A 24,030-nucleotide genomic window follows, 5' to 3' on the forward strand; every position below is an offset into this window, starting at 1 on the left:
GGTCATGAGGTTCAGTTGTTGTTCAGACCAAATATCAGAATGGAGAAGATCTAAGTGATCAGGGTGGTTTCAGTATCTCAGAAACTGCTGATATCCTGGGATTTTCACACACAACAGTCTCTAGCATTTGCAAAACATCCAGTGAGCAGCAGTTAATGAAGAGAAGCCAGAGGAGAAGGACCAGACTGGTTAAAGCTAACATTGCGCTGAACAATGTCAAACCTGGATAGGCTACTGCAGAAGAAAGACTTAATGAGTCTAAAGAAATAAGTGTAATAAATACCTAATAGTGCACTTGTAAGTCGCTTTGGATTAAAAGCGTCTGCCAAATGACTAAAATGTAAATGTAAAAATGCTCACTGAGTGTATGTATTTGCAGTGGCATTTGGCGTTTTATGTACTGTGGTGTAAACATGCTGGGCAGTTGGAATGCATCATGTGTTTTGTTTTCTTGTCAGTTTGTATGGGTCAGTGAAACTATGTTTAAAGACTTTGGGTGTGGAGGGTTGAAGGCAGCATGCTGAAATAGTTTTTGTACTGTATCTCACCCCCCGCCTTCACTAAAGTCATTCAGAGTTGCTTTTGGACCAACAAAAAATTCTGCACACATCTGCGAAAAGCACTCATGAGGATAGCCGACAAGAGGAAAACACGGTCATTTAACACAAACGGAAAAGTACAACGGCTGCAGAGTGACACATCTGGGTCATGTGATTCTCACATTGGGGAAACAAAGCAAGAGCGAATCGGAATCTAAACCTGCGTTACAGGAAAACACACAAATTCTGCTGCGCTCAGATATAAACACACCACAGAGGCACAAAAGACATGACCACACAGACACAACCACAGACAGAAGCTACATCTCAGAGGCATGTATGTATACGCACGTGCACACACACATACGTTAGCACAGACAAAAGTACACACTAAAGAAAATGCATGACCCTGTGCAAGACCCATCTGCCATACACAATCTGGAGAGCAGGGCCTGACCAAGTTAAAGGTTTGGACAAACTGCTTTGTTCCCCTCTACCTATCTGTTCACCTAACCCTTCAGCTTCTTAGTCTCCACTTGGTACTTCCCACTCTGAGTAAAGTACCCAGCATGCACCATCTGTAAAATACGCCATCAGCTGGCAGATACATGCCAGGAGGCAGGCAGTCAGTTTCTGCTGAATAGAAAATAAAATGCAGCACCGCTGACAGTGTAACACTTCTGCAAATGTTGCTCTGACTCCAGATTGTCAGGTTCCTCCACCACGTGGTTCTACCCTTTTGGTGCACCACATTCCAACAGAGATGTGTAACGCATGTCAAGCAGAACACTGCAACCATCAAATGTTTCTATATTCTGTGCCTGGAAGGAAAACCTGAAAAGGAGTGAGAGAGATACCGAGTGAGAGAGAGGTAGAGAGAGGGAGAGAGAGAGGGGATCCCTATAGATGTCCTATTGATTGCCTCCTCTGGAAAATCCCCAGACAACTACACCACAGTTTTCCCTGCAGATTCTATCCCCTTTAGGCATCGCAGTCAATCATAATCTGGCCGTGTTCTTCCCGCACCTCAAAAGCTCTCCCGAGTGTGACAGTTCGGCCGCAGACCGGGGCGCCGATGAGCTTCGGCGGGCCGGAGGGCGCTCACCGGCTGACTGACGCCCTCGCTGAACTGAGGGCAGATAGCAGACGGACACGCTCGGTTTGAGGCGGGGGAGGGAGGGGCGCATTCGCAGAGCCAAGGACTTCTCCCTACCTGCTGCCCCGGTGCCACCGAAGAGCAATTATGTTGTGAGATACTGCTGCAATGACTAAAAATAGTACGTTAAGAAAAATGATTAACAATGGCCGCAGAGGTCATTGTGTTTGGTGTAGAAAGGTGACATTTTGAAAGAGTATCCTAAAGGCATGCAAGTGCATGTATAAAGTATAACTTTTACAAACATTTCTGTTTATTGTGTCTTAAATGTAACTTGCCAAATTGCTAATATTGCTAAATTGGTAAGGACAATGGGTTCCTTCTTCGGTTGTTCTTAACTCTTTCTACTCTTTCCATAGTCTGTGTGATCTGCTACCTGGCAGATCCTCAATTTATCACAATTATAATGATTTCCAATTATGACTATATGTTTTTTTTTTTTTACAGTTATAGCATTAATATTCAGTAGCACAACTAGCCTCAACTATTGCAGTAAGTCTCCGATGACCAGTGCAAGTGTTCCATTTCATTTATGTTGTTTTATTAATATTTCTTTGCGATACAGCGCACTATGACTAACTTTACAATAGTATTAAAATGTTTAATGACACAACATAAAGGAATGCTAATTTAGCAGTAGTTCCATTACTGGTTTTATTATTATTACAGCAATGTGTCTCTAACACTAGAAGGTATTTTGCATTTTGTTTTTCCCTCAAATGCAATTTCAAAAACATGTTTTTTTTGCTGCCAGTACAAATCAAAGGGAAACAATGAGGGGGAAAAATAAACGATAATTAGCCAAACTAAATGCCGATTTTAATCAGTGTCAAGCCATGATGTGCCATCATCTCTCCCCCATTCATTTCACAATAACCTCTTTTCACCAACACATCAGGCAGGTCCTTTGCAGGTCCTTTGTCATGACAAAGCAATGAGTTATTATTTTCCACATAAAACCAGTGGTTCCAATATTAAGTGGATTCAAAGTGTCTACACCTGCTATGGTGCAGTTCTAACACAGTAGTCTGGAGTCCATGACACGGGGTCTTCTTAAGTGGAGAGCAGATTAGACGAGACTTATCATTCCGGTATGAGGTTCTTTGGGACTCTCTCTTATTTTTTCACCCTCCATTCTCAACCATTCCGTCTAAAAATACATATAATGATAGCTGAACAGCAGAGCAAGAAAACCTCACTCTCAAATGTTTTCCCTGCCAGGAGTCATATAATCAAAATCTGCTTTGTGTTATCTGCAAGGTGAGCGCATCTTACCCTCTTTCATTCCATCTCTCTCTTCCCTTCCATCTTAACCTCTCTTTTTCTTTTTGGCTCCTTATCTTTTGAAGCAGCCAATGGCAGAGGCCAGGCCCACTTTCCCTGGGGTCTAATGCTATGCCAGCACATCGCTGCAAATCAGTCACGATGTTCGTGCGATGTGGAGAGATTTTCATTTTTGATGAGGTCCGATGCAACTCAACATCGGGCAGGCAGTCAAGGCAAGTTTTTTTTAGCTAACTCATGAAGTGCTTTTCATTTTGTAGTTTTGTATTATTTAATTATTCACCCCCCCCCAGCCTTTTTTTTAAACACCACTTTTGTACAAAATATTAATTATTTCTGGAGCCAAGATGATGAGTCATTGATGTGGGTCTGTGATTAATTATTAAACGCATATACCAGGGAGATGGAGATAAGATAAGCCCCTGAGCAGGCAGAGCAAGAGACCAAGGGAAGGGTAGTTACAAGCAGTTAGAGCCATAGATACGGTCAATAAACACAGAAATAAAAGAGTACACACACACACACACACACACACACAGACACACACAGTTGAGCCCAGGTCACAGTATAGTAAATACAGAGGCACTGAAGAAAACCCTTAAGAATAGAGCCTCTATTCACCACCTGGCCTATACAGTCTCTCAACAGGCATGTTCCCTAGCCTTTCTGCTGCACTGCCAATGTCAAGTGACAAGGCCTCCCCAGCTGGAATCTAGCATTTACAAAATCAATAAGCGCGATCAATGCGAAACAAACTTTAACAAGGCTTCAAGGTTCCCTGCTTTTCCACTGCGGCACTAGATTTCATTTCCTTGCCATTCTATAAAACAATGCACAGCGCATCCGTCATTACTAAAAAGAGTTTAATGAGAATTTGTCGGCTGCCACTAAAGACCAGGCAGGTGATGTTATAATTGAGCTGCTTGAAGTACAATGGACCATCTGCTCAACAGAAACATCTCAACAACAGCGGGGAAACGGGAATAACCAATATTTCCACATCCATGCCCAACAAAGTATATAATTATTTTCCCTTTTCGTTTGCCTGTAGGGAGGCTTACAGTATCCCCAAAATAAAATGAAACCATACACTTTATTAAGTGAAGAACTGATTCCACAGCAGTCTGGGTAATATGGCCATTTTTGTGTACACCTCAACTGGGTTAAATTCTTTCTCTTCATTCATCCACAACGTGATTCCAAGCTGTAAGATTTCACGAGGCTGAATTACGTTTCATTCACGTGTCGGTTTTAAACGCTCAGAGCCGGGGCAAGTTCTGGTTGAAGCGGCAGATTTGAACATTTTGGGGATAGTTTAATTATTTTTTGACTGTATGGCAGTGCTGCGCTTTGGCAGGGTGTAATCACAGTCCATCAAGCCTGCTGTTGCACACTTTCCAAGCTGTTCATCTGCACCGCAAGTAAAAATAACAGTGATTCGCAGTCCTGCCTTTAACAGAATGACAGCCTATTAACGCTTTTCAAGAGGTAGAGTGTTCCAATTGATAAAAAGATTGAAACGGGGCAGATAAATGATTTATTGTGCGTCCTAGTGGGGTAATAACTAAACCCGGCAATGCGAGAAATGCCAAAATATCACTGAATAGAGAAAGAAAAATGATATCTCCAATCTAAATTGAGTAAAAAATAACAAAGGGCGCGGGGCAGACAGAAAGAGGCTCAGGAGCGGAAGACAGACTGACAGAGACGGCGAGTGAAAGAGAGTGAAAAGGAGGGAGCGTGACCGTGGGAAAGCGAGAGATGGTACTAACCGGGGCAGACTGCGATATTGCAGAGTTTGGACAGCACCTCTGGGCCAGAGCAGGCCTCGCTCCCGCGCTGAGACGGTGCGCAGCTCCGGGTCCGGGTTCGAGAGCCCCTGCCGCACGTGGCTGAGCACAGGCTCCACGGAGACCACTCCTCCCACTGCCCATCATGCACTGCAAACAATATCACAGCACAGAGAGCCAATGGGGATGAGGTGTGATGGGGTGGGAGGGGGAAGGGGCCGGGCCATGCACACGCATTACCTCCATTCACTTCTACTGCACTAATCACAATACTGACAGTAACTGGAGGCAATACACGGCCAGGGTGGGGATCACAGTTGCAGTGGTGCCAGGTATAGTCATAATGGCCTCCATCTCCATCCATATGCTACAACAGTGCAGTATATGGACCAAGTGTGAAGGGGTTGTTTATAACCACTCCTTGTGCCACTTCCAAATGTGCATAGCCCCCATCTTCAATAGACTGGCCCCGCCCGTTATGTCCCCGACCCTTATCTGAGATGTTAATGGCATGGTTTCTACTTGAACTGGAAGGAAATAATGCATGATGATTGATTGATTATGCTGGGAGCTGGTCATATTGGCAGACCATTAATTGCTGAAATCAATTTTCACAGTAAATATTTGGAATAACGCAGCCCCAAATGGATGAGATATCACTGTGTTTCCACTCCTCTCAGCTGTGAGTCGACGGGATGGCTGCACAGTGAACACGATACTAAAAATGCATGGTCGGAGATGCACTGAGAGAGAAGAATGCAGGTAACTCTGTTAGCTGTGGAAAGCTCTGAATGTCCGTGTCAAAAATCTACCATTTTCTGCTTTTTGGAATCAAACTTATGCATTAATATACTGTGCATCCTGTTCACCTGGGAATTCAAAAATATACATTATTCAGCTTGAGTTTTAAGAAGCTAGAAAGAAAGAAAACTTCATGGACTTTTCTCTTGGCTGTTGCCTACACTGTCTTTCAGGACGCATGCAGCACGTCCATTTAGCAAGTACCGGCCAAACAAAACACCGTACGCCAAGACTTCAGGCAGACGCACAGGCTTTTAACATCAGCTATGGCAAAGAGTGTTCCCTCTGTACTGCGTCGATGAATGATCAAGAGGTGGTGGAGAAATGGAGCCTGGGGAGAGAGCTTTTTTGTTCTTTTCTGCTCCTCTCTCCGGGGCTGGCTGAGATGACACTAATGGTTGGAGGCGCTGTGATATGGTCGTGGGAGATGAAGAGCGGCTCCAGGAGGAGTCTCGAGGAGCCTGAAAGACGCGGTGGGAGCGCTAAAGCACGGCGCAGCGGCGGACAGCAGGGTAAACAAAAGGTGCCGATGCCCGCCGTCGCTGTCGTCCGTCAAAAACCGGAGACTGCCGTTCTCCGCGCCCGCTCGGAAAACGCCGGAAACACGCAGAGAGCCGCCAGAGCGCTGGTTTGCTTTGACTTGCTGCTCGTGGATGAAAAGGCTGTGATTTTCACAATTATGGGTGTATAGAATTAACATGGAGAAAGATAGAGGGAGAGTGAGAGAGAGAGAAGAGAGAGAGAGAGAGAGGGAGAGAGATTTGCTGGCCCTTCCCATGTACAGCAATGCTGTAGTCTGCATAATGCATGCCGATAAATAATTGATCCGAGTGGGGCTCAGCTGAACAACAGACAATGTAGCACTCCAGAGAGAGAGAGGGAGATAGAGAGAATGAGAGAGAGAGAGAGACAGAGAGGGAGAGAGAGGGGGGTGGGAGAGAAGGAATAGAAGAGATAAAAGAAAAAAACACACTTTTAAAAAGCCCCTTTGTGTTACCAGTTGATTAAAAGAAAAAAACAAAAACAAAGAATATACTTAATTATTATTTCTTTTTTTCTGTTGTTAGGACAAAAACATTCAGGCATCATTGATTTCATTTTCCTTGCCAACTGAAGCTTAATTGTCTCTCTCCAACTCACTAAAGCAGAACCTTTTTATGTCAGAACCTTTTCCAGTCAAAGTTTATAAGGTGACCTTGCATATTGCTCCGTGGAAACTTCAATTCCTGAAGACGGTAAAAATCAATTGGGCCGGTTATAAGCTCACCCTTTGATCTCAGTTACAGATGTACATTGTAACTGTTGGCCAGAAGTTTGTGAGGCTTGAAGTAGTTTGTGATTATAAGAAAAAATCCAGCAATCCATAAACTGTGAGGATACCCTGGAATGACCTTGTAGTAATATGAGCTTGGATTCAGTAATCATTGCATATTTACTTCAAAGGCATTACACTGAATCATAAATGGGTATTCAAAATATATTTGTAAGCCTTTCGTAAACAATAGGATTATGCTGATGGTTTGCAAAAAGTACTAAGTAAAGCTCTGTTTACCGCTCATCTAATTAAAGTAAAAAAAACTACATGCATGTAAAGGCCTGGGCCAGACATACACAACAATTTAGCAACAGATTAATATCTGTTTAGTTAAGGGATAAGAAGCTGTCCTGATAATCCTCACAGGTGGTATATGTTCTGATTCAGAATGCAGGGGTGAGAGAGAGAGAGGGGGTTTATAATGGAGAGAAGAATCAGATACTTCTTCTAATTTCTGTTGTTAACTTGTTCACTGGGAAACATGGTGCGTGTAAGCTCATCAGTCTTGAGAGCTGAAGGAAGAGCCTGGAGATCATGATGGAAGAATCAACAGACTGCCAACAGACTGGTATACAGTGGAGAGAATGACTGACAGGTTATATCCAGTGGCAGACATGTCAGACTCACATGCACTCAAATACAGATATGAGAGACAGACTGTATCTTAATTAGGTGGGGCCATTACTCCCAACTATGCCCATGGCAGAAAGCACACCTGCTAGGGCTACAGGCCAAATGGGAGTTTCCACAGACATCACAAATTATACAGGTAAACCCTACAATTCCCGGTCTTGCGAAGAATACTGATGATGTTGAGATGTTTCAGCCTCTTCTGGACGGCACCATGTTCCATGGGCAACGTCTCAGAGAATCGCAAATGGTCTACTGGATGGAGACTGAACTGGCCCAGTCAAAATGGATAGTTCAGTCAGGTATTCCACAGCCAGGGCTGATAAACTGGAATACCTGATAACTGGAAGACCCTTTGCTCTCCAGGGAGTATAAGGCTCCCATGTAAGTCATCTAATGTTCAGTGCATGCCTCTGGCATTGGTTGTGGGGGTTAAGCTGATGTGTAGCACCACCTTTTGGCTGAATAATTTAACTACCGCCAGAACTTTCTCTCTTGGGAGGTAAACACCTCAGGCAGGTGTGCCCAGGTAATATAGGAAAGGAGACATTTATATTTTATTCTGGTTGAGGACCAACAGCGACCATCCGATAAATGACTGGGATTCAGCCAGTGGGAGAGAAAGTGAAACAAAATGAGAATGCTATTGTATATTTAAAGGATGGATAAAACATTGGAAAAATTGAGCAAAGCAAATCATACTCAAGATAGCCTGGTAACGTTTGTGTGGCTGTAGGGCTAACCTGTAGGAGAAGATCTGGAACAGTGTGCCATGTCAAATTCTACGGCGACTGAAGGTTTACAAGTGAGAGCGCATGGATCACGTGGCTGGCATAACGGCGCACGGTCCAGAGGAATTCAGAGAAACGTCAGAAAACGCTGACCACGCCGGCAAATTGGATTAATAGCCAGCTTTAACATGATCTGCCAGGATAGCGGTCCTTCGTTACAATTACAGGGCTAATTCCGTTTCACACCACTCCGGACTGGCTAATTTAATAAATCAAACCGTCCCGCCGTGCATTCTGTAATGTATCAAAATTTAATTTTAAAACTACTTTGACCTTTCGTCAGATTTCTTTATTGGAAATCGCATTAAGTCTTGTTTATTCATTATCTGCTTTCTTTTGAACCAACGTCAGCTGTAAACAGGAGACCTCTGTCGTGACAGGTCCTGGTCAAACATCCAGGCTTTGCGAGGAGATGTAATGAGTAAAAATGTTCTGGGTAAATGTGTCACTGGGGCCTCGCGGGGGGCATATTCAAAGAATTAGGGCTACAATTCCCCGCTTTCTTGTTCCCAAAAAAAGAGAAACCGTGGCAGATGGCTGGCTGTATAACCCTCATTTACGCCAGATAAAGTTTACAAAGCGTTCATTTGTGGAGTTAATTTCCAGGAAAATGGCTATTGATGAACCGGTTGGCGAGATGGGGGCGGTGCCGAGCGGGTTAAAGGGAGGTGTCATTTAAGACAGAAAGCCAATTGACTGTAACTAGATTTTTTAAAGCGCCGCAGCTCCTTAATTCAGCCTGCACAGATGATCAATTTTGAATAATAAGCCAACTCTTTGCAAAATAAACTTGAGCACAATTGCTTGGACTAATCAATTCTGTTTGAGCTTGAGCCAAGTTACAGAGCAGAAATCAAGGGAGAAGGGACCACTTAGCGGGCGTATCCCCAGTCACCAGCCCCCTCCGATGGGCTCCCTCTGGAGCTGGAGGTCACAACCGTAAGGTTTCACACCATAAAGTAGCTAAAGGTTGCCACTGAATTATGAATAAACCGGAGGAGATGGTGCAAATTGCTTGTGAGCTGGGTCATACATATTAAAACAATAGGGATATGCACATGCAGGCCTCTGTTCTGTATCTGCTGAAGAAACCCAGAACAAAGACCTTATCCGAATCAATGAACTACACGCACGTCTTTCTAATCATATTTTCATGTACCATACTGACTGCGGGGCTTCAACAAAGCGAGCTGCAACTGAGATACTCGCTCACTACGGTGAGCAGATCGGCGAATGTTCACCAGGTACGACATTGTCAAGTGCAAACTTTATTTCAGACAGCACAAATCCCCCAAGTTCTGAAATGTTCTGGAGTTCTGATGTTTAATTAACACACTAAAGGTCATTACTTTTTTTTGCACTTTGAGAGAAACCAGGTGAATGTAAGCGGTCCTGACCCACCACCGCTCCGTGGTGTGTTGACTCCGTTACAATCCGACAGACTGTTCCTCTCAGCTAGTCCAAACAAGTTCATGAACGTAAAGAGATGAATAAATAATATGAACCACAGCCAGTTCTCTCGTTCTCCCTCAAGTGGACTGCGGTGAAGGAGTCCGTGGAAATTGAGCGGATGAGCGTTTGAGATGCCTGTGGAAACAGTCCGCTTTGATTTTCCTATCATCTCACACACAGTTCAGAACAACAGCTTTAGCCCTGAAGCCAAGGCAAACAGAACATGTGAGTGAGTGAAAGATAGCAAAAGCAAGAGGGAGAGAGCAAAAAAGAAAGAGAGATACAGAGAGAGAGAAAGACCTTAGCAACCACTATTCCATCAAAGAAACGATGCAGGAAATTAATAATGACACTGAAGGGGAAATGATGAGACATTTGCACAAACAAACTGAAGTAAACGATTTGCATAAATACAGCATCTGCATAAACACTGACAAATAAAGACAGGACGAGTCTCTGTTTGACTAAAACCATCCATAATGTCCAGCAAATCAAATAAGTAAATGCAATTTTAAATGCATTTTCCCAGTTAATAGAGCACTAAATACAGAGAAGTCCATTCTTCTCTGACCTCGATCCTTTTAGTACACAAATCCGGCTTTTGCAAGTATGATAAGCTACGGTTCGAATGAATCCAACGTGCAGAAAAATAATAATGGTCGAAAGAAGCAAATTGCCTGTGAGAATTTCCATCTGTGATGCTCGCCTATCCCTGCAGACTGCTCTCAAGTCCCACATATTTCAAATACTGTAGAGCTGCAATTTAGGACACCAACAATTTCCATTCAAATATTTCCAGCAATACGCGCCGTACTGGAAGCACAAGAGATTTTGTTGACAATGCTGTTAGGAGTGGAGTGCCCTTGTAAATCTCAATTCGAAAAGACATTTACTATTTTGGTCACTGCCTGGAAACAGAATGGCAGACTCTGATTGGTTGAAACTGTTGCGTACGCGGGAATCCTCGGAGGATCCGATTCTGTCACAGAGGACACAACCTGTTATCGTCACTGAATTTCAGCCAGTGCAGATGCGTATGTTGGCAAAGCCTCTGTTCATTTGCGATTGGAAACAACAAGCCAGGGTTAGGCCAAAGACTCGGCATTGTGCACTGTGGATTAGGAAGATTTTATGGGGGCTTTTCATTAAAAAAGAAAGCATGCTGCCATTTACCCATTTGTGTTGCAAGTTTAAGAAAACCAGAGTGGTGATATCTGCAGTGGGAGATGCGGCGTTAGTGTGGCATAGTGTGGTGCTCCAGAACGGACCAGCTGTAACTGAGTCACGGCTGTCCTGTATGTCGATAAGTGCTGTGTCCCTGCATTATCTCTGCTATGTGCTAGCTTATGTGCTGCCGTTGTTGCACCTGTGCTGGTTCTTTGCACTGCACAGGTCAGTGACTGCTCATTATCTGTGCCTGTATATGTCCTGTAGGTGTGTGCTTTATCTGTACAGTGTGTATGCGCTTTAGGTCTGAAGTTTGTATGTGCTGTGTGTATGTAATGTGTGCCAGTGTTGTGTGTCTATGCTCACTTCTTGGCAATTAGCATAGATTCTTCTATTGATCGGAGTACTGCTGTGTCACACTTTTTTATCTTGCTAATGTTAGAGCAATGGCATGGATTTCTAAAATTTTTATAAACATCTTCTGCACTTTGTTTTATTCTCAACACAAGCTGAGGAAAGGACAGTGAATTCAAACTTTTGTGTTTATATAAAATATGTTCCTCACTTTGTTTTAATGAATGAAAGGCTGATTAATGAACTACATCTACACGCAGTGAGCATTTTATTAGGTATTCATTAGATGTATGTTTCAGACTTATTAAGTCTTCTGCTGCTGCAGCCTATCTACTAAGAGGTTTGACGTGTTGTGTGTTCAGACATGCTCTTCTGCATACCACTGTGGTAATGCGTGGTTATTTGCATTACTGTCACCTTCATGTCAGCTTCAACCGGTCTGGCCCTTCTCCTCTGACCTCTCTCATTAGCAACACGGTTTTTTGTATTTCACACCATTCTCTGCAAAACCCAGAGATGCACATAAAAATCCTAGGAGATCAGCAGTTTCTGAGATACTCAAACCACCCTGTCTGGCACCAACAATCATTCCACAGTCAAATAGATCACATTTCTGCCCCTTCTGACATTTGGTCTGAAAAACAGCTGAACCTCTTGACCATGTCTGTATGCCTTTATGCATTTAGTTGCTGCCACATGATTGGCTGATTAAATATTTGCATTAACAAGCTGGGGTACAGGTCTACCTAATAAACTGCTCAGTGTATATCCTTATAAAATCATCTAGATAACAATGCCTGACACTTAAAGCCAGATGAAGAATATCAATGACTGAACCACAAAAGAGCTGCTTTCTAAACTCACTTAATGAACGAGACCTTGATTCCCCATTGGCCCTGCTATTATTTATGTTGGAGAAGGTGCATCACAAAACTGCTTTCTTGGTCTACCTAATGAAATGCTCACTGAGTGTATATCATGTTCTTTTGGTTAATGGTAGACCTCCCTCATAATTCAGCCTAGCAATTGTAATTATGAAAAGGCTTACATTTGTTTGAATGGACATGGACATACATACAAAAAAATAAATTTCAACCCTTCTGTTACGTTGACAGATTTATTTCAAACCGTTTGTTACCTTGATGGAGAATAATGACAAATTAGCTGTGTAACGATCTGTGTAGCGTGTATGTGGTTTATCTGTGCTGTGTCTATGCTTTATCTGTGCTGTGTGTCTGTGCTTTATCTGTGCTGTGTCTGTGCTTTATCTGTACAGCTTGTCTGTGCTTTAGCTGTGTAGCGTGTCTGTGCTTTATCTGTGCTTTAGCTGTGATGTGTGTCTGTGCTTTATCTGTGCAGCGTGTCTGCGCTTTATCTGTGCTGTGTGTCTGTGCTTTATCTGGGCTGTGTGTCTGTGCTTTATCTGTACAGCTTGTCTGTGCTTTAGCTGTGTAGCGTGTCTGTGCTTTATCTGTGCTTTAGCTGTGATGTGTGTCTGTGCTTTATCTGTGCAGCGTGTCTGCGCTTTATCTGTGCTGTGTGTCTGTGCTTTATCTGTGTAGCGTGTCTGTGCTTTATGTGTGCTGTGTGTCTGCTTTATCTGTGTATCGTGTCTTTGCTTTATCTGTGTAGTGTGTTGGTGCTTTATCTGTGTAGCGTGTCTGTGCTGTATCTGTGCAGCGTGTCTGTGCTTTATCTGTGCAGTGTGTCTGTGCTTTATCTGTGCTTTATCTGTGCAGCGTGTCTGTGCTTTATCTGTGTAGCGTGTCTGTGCTTTATCTGTGCAGCGTGTCTGTGCTTTATCTGTGCTGTATCTGTGCTTTATCTGTGTAGCGTGTCTGTGCTGTATCTGTGCTGTATCTGTGCTTTATCTGTGTAGCGTGTCTGTGCTTTATCTGTGCTGTATCTGTGCTTTATCTGTGCAGCGTGTCTGTGCTTTATCTGTGCAGCGTGTCTGTGCTTTATCTGTGTAGCGTGTCTGTGCTTTATCTGTGTAGCGTGTCTGTGCTTTATCTGTGCTGTATCTGTGCTTTATCTGTGTAGCGTGTCTGTGCTTTATCTGTGCTGTGTCTGTGCTTTATCTGTGCAGCGTGTCTGTGCTTTATCTGTGCTGTGTGTCTGTGCTTTATCTGTGTATCGTGTCTTTGCTTTATCTGTGTAGTGTGTTGGTGCTTTATCTGTGCAGCGTGTCTGTGCTTTATCTGTGTAGCGTGTCTGTGCTTTATCTGTGCTGTGTCTGTGCATTATATGTGTAGCGTTTCTGTGCTTTGTCTGTGCTGTGTCTGTGCTTTATCTGTGTAGCGTGTCCGTACCTGCTCTGCGCTGCAGCTCACCTGGGCAGGTGGCGGTGTTGTTGCAGAGGCGCGTCTCCCTCAGAGGACCGCTGCAGAGGGTGCCGTAGGGGGAGGAGACGCATGAGCGCGTGCGGACCTGCAGGCCCTGCCCGCACGTCAGGGAGCACACGCTCCACTGCGACCACTCCTCCGCCGCAGGGTCACCTGGTCCAGGACGGAGCGAGAGTGAGACAGAGGGAGGGGCGGAGAGGGAGGCGCGAGGGAAATGACTCAGCCGGCCAGGGAGGTGAAGGAGATGAGAGCTATTTGGAAAGCGCAGAGGCTGGACAGAGGGGGAGAAGGTGGTAAACGTGCAGACTAGAGGGGTAGACTGGCAAGCGGCATCCAAAAACAGAGACAACAAAATTCTGCGTAGTCTAATCAACTGTAAGTCGCTTCAGATAAATGACAAAAAAAGGAGCTCAGGCACCCCAAATGAAAAGTAAACTTGTGTAATAGCACAAATGCAGACTCAATCAACATTTGTCCTTAATTGTGACTTACAAAGTGCAACATTTTGGAAGTAAATTTAGTGATTTTTATTTATATATATATATATATATATATATATATATATATATATATATATATATATATATATATATATATATATACATACACACACACACACACACACACATATATATATATATATATATAGCAATCAAGATAGAGTATAGCAATTAAATGGGATTGTGTGTCAAGGTAAAGGACAAATGACAACTGAATACAGACAATAAATGAAATATGACAGAAATATGAAAGGCCTCAACAGAGGAGAGAATGGGCAACAAGGACAAAATGGACTCACCAAAAAATACCAGCTGGGTCCAGCCTATGCAATCAGGGGCAAGACTGACATACTGCACAGGTAGGCACAAGTGTACTGTATGTGTTTGTAAGTTATTTTTTACTCAACTGTGGTTAAAAAAAGCCTTGAGTGTTACCGTCTACCCACAGAATTTAAGTTGTTGCGTTCCGCTCTGGTTGTTGGCAGCAACTCTCACCCGTCTCCCTATATAACATGACAGCGTTGGAAACAGTCTGTATGTTCACCCTCATTTACATCTATAGGTTAATGTGAGAAAAGGAGTATGTCACAAGGTTGTGCTCGGTCCAATGTGTCCGTCAGACGGGCGATATTCATGAGCGCCTTGTCGATTTATGCTGGAGAATGGATTTAATTAACATGAGACGTGCAGCGCAAAGCCTTTTTTTTTTGACGGGCGGGGTGCGGGGCGGAGGGGATCGTAACTGAAGATGACGGCTGTCTCTGAAGGCGTATGCTTTTTCGACGTCTGCCCTTGGCAAGGGCCGCGATTATGCATTCGCGCAGGTCGGCCGCAGAACGGCTTGTCAGCTGACTGAAGCATTTGGGAGGTCACGCAAGGTCCAAGACGTAGAGAAGACCCCAAAAGCATAGGAATCTGGGTTGAAGGATTTCTGTAGCGCACTTTCACAATTAGTATTTTGTACTATGTTTTCCTTAATACAAAGACCGCAACACGAAGCACAACAGTTTTAGAGCTCACCCAGGCTCTGCATACACAGAAGAGAGCATGATGAACCCGGACCAGAGCTGGGGATGATCGATGCTTTCCCAGAGGCTCCTCAGCAGCCTGAGGAGTGTATGGGAGGAGAGAGATCAGAAGCTCACCTGTCTGGGCCTGAAAGACCCCCGGCTGGTCTGCGGACCTCGGCCTCTGCGTTTTCACCTTCTGTTCATCATCTTCCGGGTCTGCCAATGACAGAGGGAGAAGATGCACAGAGGAACACAAATCACCACTAACCGCGGAGACGTATGATACAGTGCTAAACAACAGTTTATTGTCCAGTGACAGAGTGTCGCTGAAACCAACTACAGTGAGCATCATAATTCATTGAACAGAGACACATTTCTTTATTATTTTTGGTTCTGTACTCTAGCGCTTCTGAGTTTGAAAGGATACAATGACAATGAGGTTGAATTGCAGACTGTCAGCTATAACTTGAGCGTATTTTCATACATATTAGATTAACTGTTTGCAGCACCTTTCGTACATGGTCCCCCCATTTTAAGGTACTGCAAGTATTTGTTGAATTGGCTTCACAGATGTGTTTGTTACGCAGGTATTTATTTCTGTTGTTAGTGAATGCAGAAGAGAGCTGTTGATGTCTAGTCTTGATTCTAGACTTTGCAATTGCCTTTGGGGATTGTTGTTGGGGTATGACAACACGATGAAGACAGGAATGCCAATGCAAATTAAGCTGGCTGTCATAAGGCTGAGAAATAAAAATCAATCAATCAGGAACATTGCAAAAATCCTGGGCATGCCCAAGTCAACAGTTTGGTTTATTATTAATAAGAAAAAAACAAGTGGTGAACTCAAAACCCAGTTGGCCGAGGAAGACCACTGTAGTGCATGACCGGAGAATAACCTCTAAGGTGAAAAAAAAAACCCTGACAATGACCCAACAGATCAAAAACATTCTCCTGGATGCAGGTGTAGATGCGTTAAAGTCTACCTATAGAGTTCTGGAAGAAAGTCTTCTGGACATACGAGACAAAGATTAACATGTAACAGAGTGATGGAAAGAGGAATGCGAGGAAAAAAAGGAAATGCCCATGATCCAAAGCATACCACCTAATCCATGAAACAAGGTGGAGTGGATGTTATGGCTTGTTATGGCCTGTATGGCAGTCAGTGGAATGGCCTCACTTGCCTTCATCGATGATGTGACTACAGACACAAGTAGAACAATTAATTCTGAAGTCTACAGACATATTTTATCTGCTCAGATAAAACCAAATTCCTCCAAATTTGTCACGCCCTCTGCCCCCATATCCTAGCTATTTCCTGATTTCCAGGTTTTATGTAGTTTCTGAGTTCCATGTTGCATTCCATGTTTTGAATTTAACCAATTCCTGACCACACCCTCTCGTTCCTGCCTGCCCATTCAGACTGTCTTCCTGGTATTGACCCTTGCTAGCTCTGGACCTCGTATTGCCTGCCCTGCACTGCCCTGTCTGCCTGGCTTCTGACCATAGCCTGCCCTATCACTACTCTCTGTTGTTACTGTTTGCTGGCTCTGTACTTGGACTGTCCGACCCAAAAATTAAAGTTCCCTTTCGCTCAGTTTCTCAGTCTGTGCATGGTTCCAGTGTTCTGTACCGTGACACAAACTTATTGGATGGCACTTCATCATGAAACAAGACAATGGCCCAAAACAGACTGCTAGGTTCAAACTCAAAGTACAGAACGGAAATAACTAAAAATGTGTCACTGTCCAATGAATTATGGTGCTTAGGACAATGGATATCACTGGTCGCAGCGTCATTTGGATTATACTTTGGCCGAGTGCGTTCATACTTTTCGCTATGGACAATGGGCATAGTCTACACTGGGTGAAAATAGAACATTCATGAACATTCTGCGATTTATATAAAATGGCATTAATATGACCAGCCTTTTCTCCAATGATATGTGGTCGGAGTGGATCAGGGCCTGGTTCCACCCTCAGTCCCATATTCATTAAACATAATCAATGACCATCCTGCCTTTTAGCTCATAATGGACCAGAAGGTCAGGACAGGCTAGGGGAAACCAGCATTGCTACTCATAAACACTTAACGATTACAGACCCCGGTCTTGATTACTTTGCTGAATCCCAGGAGGACGGGTTGTGATGTCACATGAAATAGCTCCACTGCAAACCTAAGGCCATGCAATGTATTGCAAAGAAATGCTGTCTCCTGCTGATTTAGATCTACTTATTCATGAGATTATTTAATCAGCCAATCGTGTGGCAACAGTGCAATGCATACAATCATGCAGATACGGGTCAGGAGCTTCAGTTAATGTTCACATCAACCATCAGAATGGGGAAAAAATGTTATCTATGTGACTTTGACTGTGGAATGATTGTTGGTGGCTGACAGGGTGGTTTGAGTATCTCAGAAACTACTGATCTCCTTGGATTTTCACACACATTTTTTTTCATTCTAGAGTTTACAGAGAATGGTGAAAAAACAAAAAAACATCGAATGAGCAGCAGTTCTGCATACACCTTGTTAATGAGATAGGTCCAAGTACAATGGCCAGACTGGTCAAAGCTGACAGGAAGGTGACAGTAACACAAATAACCACACATTACAACAGCGGTATGCAGAAGAGCATCTCTGAACACAAAACACATCAAACCTCTGCGAAAAGGCTACAGCAGCAGAAGTCTAATGAATACCTAATAAAGTGCTCACTGAGTTTAGTTGAGTGTAGTCTGGCACAGATTGTGAAGATGTCATAACAGAGAGAATAAACAAACCATGCATATTACCAGGAAAGGCCAGCTGTGGCTACTTTATCTACGATTGTTCAATTTAAATGCAGGTGCCATTAAAGTTTAATAAGCCCACGGTAGAACAAAGAAAAAAGTACTTTTTTTCAACATTAAAGGGCATGAAAAGAAAAAGAATGTGACTTCAGAAAGATGCGACTTCAAATGGACAAACAGTGAGAAAATAACTAGAATAAATAGAAAAAAATACTTTCAAGCACACAACACGTAAGTGTTGAAAATTACAATGCTTTTTACTGTTAATGGATGTTCAGAATGGTAACAACCCTCTGCCACACAAGAATTTAGCATAAGAGAAAGAATTTACTGCTGCAGTGTGCTTTCTCATTCGCTGTAGGTGAGGTTGGGAGATCCCAGACACTGGGAAATTAGAGATGGCTTCACCCTAACCCTTGTGACCTTTCCATTTTACAAGATTAGTCCCAAAGCAGTTTGGTACATCAAAGCACAGGCTGTACTGAATTGTAATTGATGGATGATATTCCTTCTGATCATATAAAAAGTAATGTTTTCATATAATTATTTCATAGCCCTTTGAAGCCCATCCTACAGCTTAGAAGGAGACTGTTACACAGCTGTACATTTTGGGGGAACGAACAAAGATCGATACAGAGCAGCAAATAAATATAACACTCATCAAAAAATTTTAAAGCATGTGACCATTCAAATTTTTGGAGCCGTATTCCAGAGTGATGGGCCACATGATTCCTCCTGCGTGGTGGTGGGTTTCTTATTCTCCCCACTGGGTTACAGCTTCACTTATTCATACCATATTTATATCACATTTATCGAAGATAGTACTTATGCTTTGAACAGAATTAGTAGATTGATGTACTAACGCATTGATTTAGTTACCATAGAGATTTGAGGGTAATTGATTTGCATACATATTTGCAACAATAATAGGTTTCTATAGAATATGGCCATTAATACATTTTTAAAAAGCATTGTTAATTGGTAACAGTAGCTTTGTTGGGTTGCATAATTTCATAACCAACAGCATCTGCATGTTGACTGTTTAGTGAGAAGTGTAGGTGACAAGTCACGGAAGCTAGAAGAAGTAATGACGACAATAGCAAGTGGCTTCTAATGCTATATTACCCTCAGGCAAAAGCACAGTCAGGAGGGATTACTGATGCAACTCGTACCCTTAAACCCAAAACAATTTTAGAAGGGCTGTTTGAATGCAGAGAGTGATTGCACGCTGCACACTGAATTCCCCAAGATGAAGAAAACGAACGGAGAAAGAGGGACCGGAGAAAAAAAAACAACAAAAAAGAAATCTATGCCTTTGCTCTGAACAGCGCATCCAATCAAACTCCAGAGAGTCCCTGCATTCGGTCTGTCAAACGGGCCTGATTACGCCCGGTCCCCGAGGGCCCTCTCTAATACGATTATGTTAGCTGAAACACGCGTCGAGACGATTCTCGCTAATATGCGCTGTCACGGAAAAGACAACAGCGGTGTTAGGAAAGACTCGTCTCTCCCATCCCCCAGACGCCTTGACGCTTTCACTTGCACCTTGTTTGAGGCGGAGCGGCCGTGCCGGGGTGAGCGTTCATCTTAATTCCGGACCCTGTGTCAGCGCAGGGTGACGGCATCGCTCCCCTGGGGCTCGTGAAGCAAGCGAACGCGCCTCATTTGCCAACGAGGTGCCGCTCGGGTAACAAACAACTGTGAGCGTCTTTGCCAATGGCGAATATGACAAAGAGCCTTGCAGTGCAATAGCTTTGACTGATAGTTTGAATACCCAGATAGTGTGATGATAGTCGGAATATCCACACCTTCCCCTGAAATAAATGAATTATTCTTCTCACCCTCTGAAAAGCATAAAGGTCACCTGGCAACTGCAAAGAGTAAAGTAAAGCAGTGTATGCTTGTCATAACAGAAGCCTTCCAAATAGCTCTGGCATATAAAATCCCGACATGATCATGCTGTATTTAAAGGTTCTGTTCCACTGAAAAAAGAAAATTTTCAGTCAAATGTACCTGTCACAGACTGAGCTGTGACGCACAGGCAGCATTTCCACTTCCATTATCAATACTGTCTTCACACTGTTTTGCATTACTGGTTTACCGTCATTAAGCACCATTACCGTCACTTTAACTTACATCAAACAAATAACCTTGTTTTAGAATGCGGGGAAAGGCCTACTGGCATTTCGTAAGCAACGAATGTTTGAAAATCCCCAAATGCAAAATATTCCGTTCATGTGCTTTGTCATGTTCATCCCTCATCTGTATAAGTTTTGTCTGGAATCAACAAATGCAAACATTCACTCGGGCAGTAAAAATATTCTCAATTACTGGTTTAAACTTCATTATAGTTTCACTCACCACCGTTCAACTATGCATATACTTCCTGGTTCTCTTGGGAAATTGGGCGGCTGTACTACTAGATGGAAATAGGGGAGTTTCGTGGGCTACCGGTGGACTAGAACACATAGATAGGGGTGTTTTAATGGAAATGACAAACACTGCAATTTTATCTACACCGAGTGGTCTGCGTGAGAGAAAAATGTTCAATATGTCTGTTTGTTTTGAGTTTGCTTATTTGGTTAATTTATTTGGTAAGAAATATGTTGTCTTTTAGTTTCTTGAATAGTGCTAGAGTTGGGGTTACCCAGTGGGAGGGGCTACAGCTAGCCCCAAGGCCTGAGTGTGGGAGGGGGTGGTTGAGAGAGAAGGTACGGTGCAATGGTAAAGTGTGTCAAGGGTCTTCAGACATAGCCTGGCAACTTATGCCTATTTCATTAGCTTTTTTTTTTTGTTGTAGTTTTGATTTGCTTATTTTTGATGTGTCTTCATTTTTCCTGCACTTAAATAAAAAGAAGAAAAAAAACACTTCTCTTTAAAAATTATCTGGCCTCGTCTGTCGACTCTGCCGCTGGCTATCCTGTCACATTTGGTGTCAGAAGTGGGATTCAGGAGTCAGGCGCAGAGGAGGCGAAGACACCTGGCTAGGAAATGGCCACCAGAAAAGATAGAAAAGAAGGCTGGGGAAGAAGATGGAGCCATAGGGGGCGCCCCAGAATCTACTGGATCAGCTCCCCAACCCAACCCGGGTGATGCAGCAATGACTCATTTGGCAAGGATGTCTGAGATGTTTATGGATGTGCAACAGGCCAGGGACGAGCGACAGGAGGAGCCTGCCAGGCAAGCCCACTAGTTCCAAGTCCTGCAGTTCCAAGTCCTCACGCATCAGGTGACTCAGCTACAGCTGGATGTGGAGACTGCGTGAGAGAGGGGAAACACGCCTGTTCCTCCAGTTTTCCGACATACTACACCTGAACCACCGTCAGTCACCCCCTGAGGGGGGAGAGGCTATAAACCAAAGATGACCAAGCTGGACATTAGCTGACCACCTTTGAAAGACTGGCGATTACCTTTGAGTGGCCAAAGGAGGACTGGGCTATACATTTAATTCCACTGTTGGCTAGAAAGGCCTGGAGCGCATTTGTAGCTACGGACTCAGAAAGCACTTAGGACTATGATCTCTTGAAAGAGGCAGTGCTGAAAAAATGTGAAATCAATGCACAGACCTTCTGTCTGGAGTTTAGGTCCTTTGAAACAAGCCCAGCTGGGACCCCACAAGAACTCTATGTCCGGCTAAAGGACCTCTTTCTTAAGTGGGTCAAATATGAAAGGAGCAGCATCATGGAGACGATGGTGCTGGAACAGTATCTGTGAGTTCTATACACAGAGGTGAAGACCTGGGTCAAGGAACACAACCCTGCAACTGCAGCAGAGGCAGCCACACTGGTGGAGAACTCTGTGGCAGCACATGATGGTCCCAGGTACTACCGCTATGCTGGAGTGCTGGACAGACAAGCCAAGGGTAAGTCTGATGGTGCTGGTAGAGGAGCTGGTTCTGAAGCTGCCCCTAGCTATAACAGGAACACTCTGCCCATTCCCCCAGATAGTGCCAGGCCAACATAGTTTTAACTGTGGTAGGGAAGAACACAAGCCCTGTTAGGAAGTCCAAGTATACCCACCAAGTATACCCACTAATGCTGCAAATCATCCCTCAACTTATGCTTTCAGGATAATACCACCCTTTGAATGATTACGCCATGTGGATGGTGAAATTAGTGTAATTATTTTCCATTTCTATCTTTGGAGTCGATTTTCTCAAAACCTGATTTTGGATTATATTACAGGACTCATGTGTCTCTCTAATCATCCTATCATCATGAAACTTTGCAAGCCTTTACCCCATATCCATTATTATAAGCTTTAGGGGTGGGTACAACATCACAAATGTCATTGTTAGATCATGAAATTTCATGAAATTCTTTTCAAAATGTCTACAGAAATGACTATTGGTACTGGTGATAAAGAAATGGCTCAAAAACATCAGAAAAAAATATTACAATATCTTACTTAGACTGCTAAAAAATATTATTTCCAACAAAATATCGAAATTATCTTAATAATTAAAGTATGTACCTCTGAAATGATCTGGAAGACCAAAGATTCGTTTTCAGAGGAAAATAACTGAACTGGCAGTTGAAAGAGCATGACTTTCATACTCTGAGCATCCTCGAGCGGGCAGGGAGTGGTTCTCATAAAGCGTTTTCTGCTGTAACAGAAGGCGTGAGCAATCGACTTTCCCTCCCTTCCTTTCTCCCCCTCGTTCTTTTACAGAAAATTAATTAAAGCTGTTCGCTAAAATTCAAGAGATTTAATTGGTCTGGCTTGGCAGTGTCTTTAGTATTCACTGGGCCTCAACCAAGTGCATGTCTGGGCATCTATTCCATCGTCCTCTCTGATCAATAGAGTGCCTCTGTTATTTTAAGGGCCGGGGCTTCGTCTTTCACTGATAACCTGGATCACGGGGAAAGGGTCGGGGGATTGGCTTTGTTTGAAAGGGTCAAAAGAGACAGGACAGCCTGGTTCCGTTATCTGTGTTTTATCTCTGCAATACAATATTTGTACAGATTGCGTTATCAGTATGCCGGTGGCAGTGTGTGCACATTATTATATGGATGTTTGCTGGTCGTTGATCAGAATTCAAGCAGGGAGCTGCTGTCGTCCCTCTGTCCGGTGTTCTGATCTGTAGCCGCTGTCTGATGCTGCGGAGATCGTCCTCTCCCAGGGGACTTGTACAAAATGCGCCTGCTTTTGCGTCAGCGCCAGCGTATCGCGACAGCCTGCGGAAGCCATCTTATGCGAGCGCTCTTCCTCTGGCAGAACGCTCTTCCAGTCAATGGCAGCGCGGGCCCAGTAAGAACAGCCCAGAGGCAGGGTAAACACCTCCAAACGGTGCCCAGGAAAGAACACGGCGTGAAATCGCCGTGCAAATTTATTATCGTAAGCACCCTCCAGACTGGAGAGCTGCCGTAATTCCGGCTGAATGTGGAATGGATCTTTAAGTAGGGAACAGTAAAGTAAAAAACCTTTATGATTCCCAGAAAGAAAGAGACTGAGAAAGAGGATTTGGTGGGTTGTCAGTTGAGCCAAATTCTCTCTTTGTTGAGCAGAGCCTGGATTTAGCTCAGCGACGGTGCGGCGGAGCAGGCACCGGCCTGGATCACGGGGATTATCACGTTTTCACATTTTCCATGTGATGCACACACCAGATAACTCCTCCAGGGAGCTTGTGGCAAAGGACATGGCCCGCCGCATGCACCTGTGCATAAACAGGTAAGACCTGCACCCTGAGAACTGGAGAGCGACGTAACCCTTCAACACACTTTCAATTAACACCAAGGCGCTGTGAGTTATTCAACACTGATCGAGTATTACAAAAATGAGGAGATATATTCCTTCCTTGCCAAATGCATTGGCAAGGAAGTAAATCCAACTATCCAACTATCACTATTACAGAATCCATTTATTTTGTATGGGGGGATTGTGTATGATTCTGGAATCTATCAGATTCTGCTCGAAACCATTAAAATGCTAAATTGGGAGAGGATCTCAAATGGTCTAGCCAGATGCTGAGGGAAGTAACTTCAAGCTTTTGGCACTGCTGAATTGCTGTGGCCTTCATAGACCATGGCTCAATACGTTCTTGGCCCAAAGTGAAGTCACAAAATAGAAAACATGCATACTTACTTTCAGCTAAAGAATATTCTATA

The 24,030-nt window shown here is 43.6% G+C and overlaps 1 protein-coding gene across 1 annotated transcript in view; it reads right to left on the minus strand.

Moving 5' to 3' along the window:
* The window catches only part of adgrb2 (adhesion G protein-coupled receptor B2), a 198,949-nt gene that overhangs the window by 127,011 nt on the left and 47,908 nt on the right, over positions 1-24,030 (minus strand). Inside the window, exons 2-4 of the mRNA XM_061255343.1 lie at positions 15,270-15,350; positions 13,592-13,777; positions 4,752-4,919 (exon numbers count right to left, since the gene is read on the minus strand). Coding sequence (XP_061111327.1) covers positions 4,752-4,919; positions 13,592-13,777; positions 15,270-15,350 — 435 coding nt within the window. The remainder of the gene's footprint in view (positions 1-4,751; positions 4,920-13,591; positions 13,778-15,269; positions 15,351-24,030) is intronic.

The sequence above is a fragment of the Conger conger genome, chromosome 9 (assembly GCF_963514075.1).
Source record: "Conger conger chromosome 9, fConCon1.1, whole genome shotgun sequence".
Lineage (NCBI taxonomy): Eukaryota > Metazoa > Chordata > Actinopteri > Anguilliformes > Congridae > Conger > Conger conger.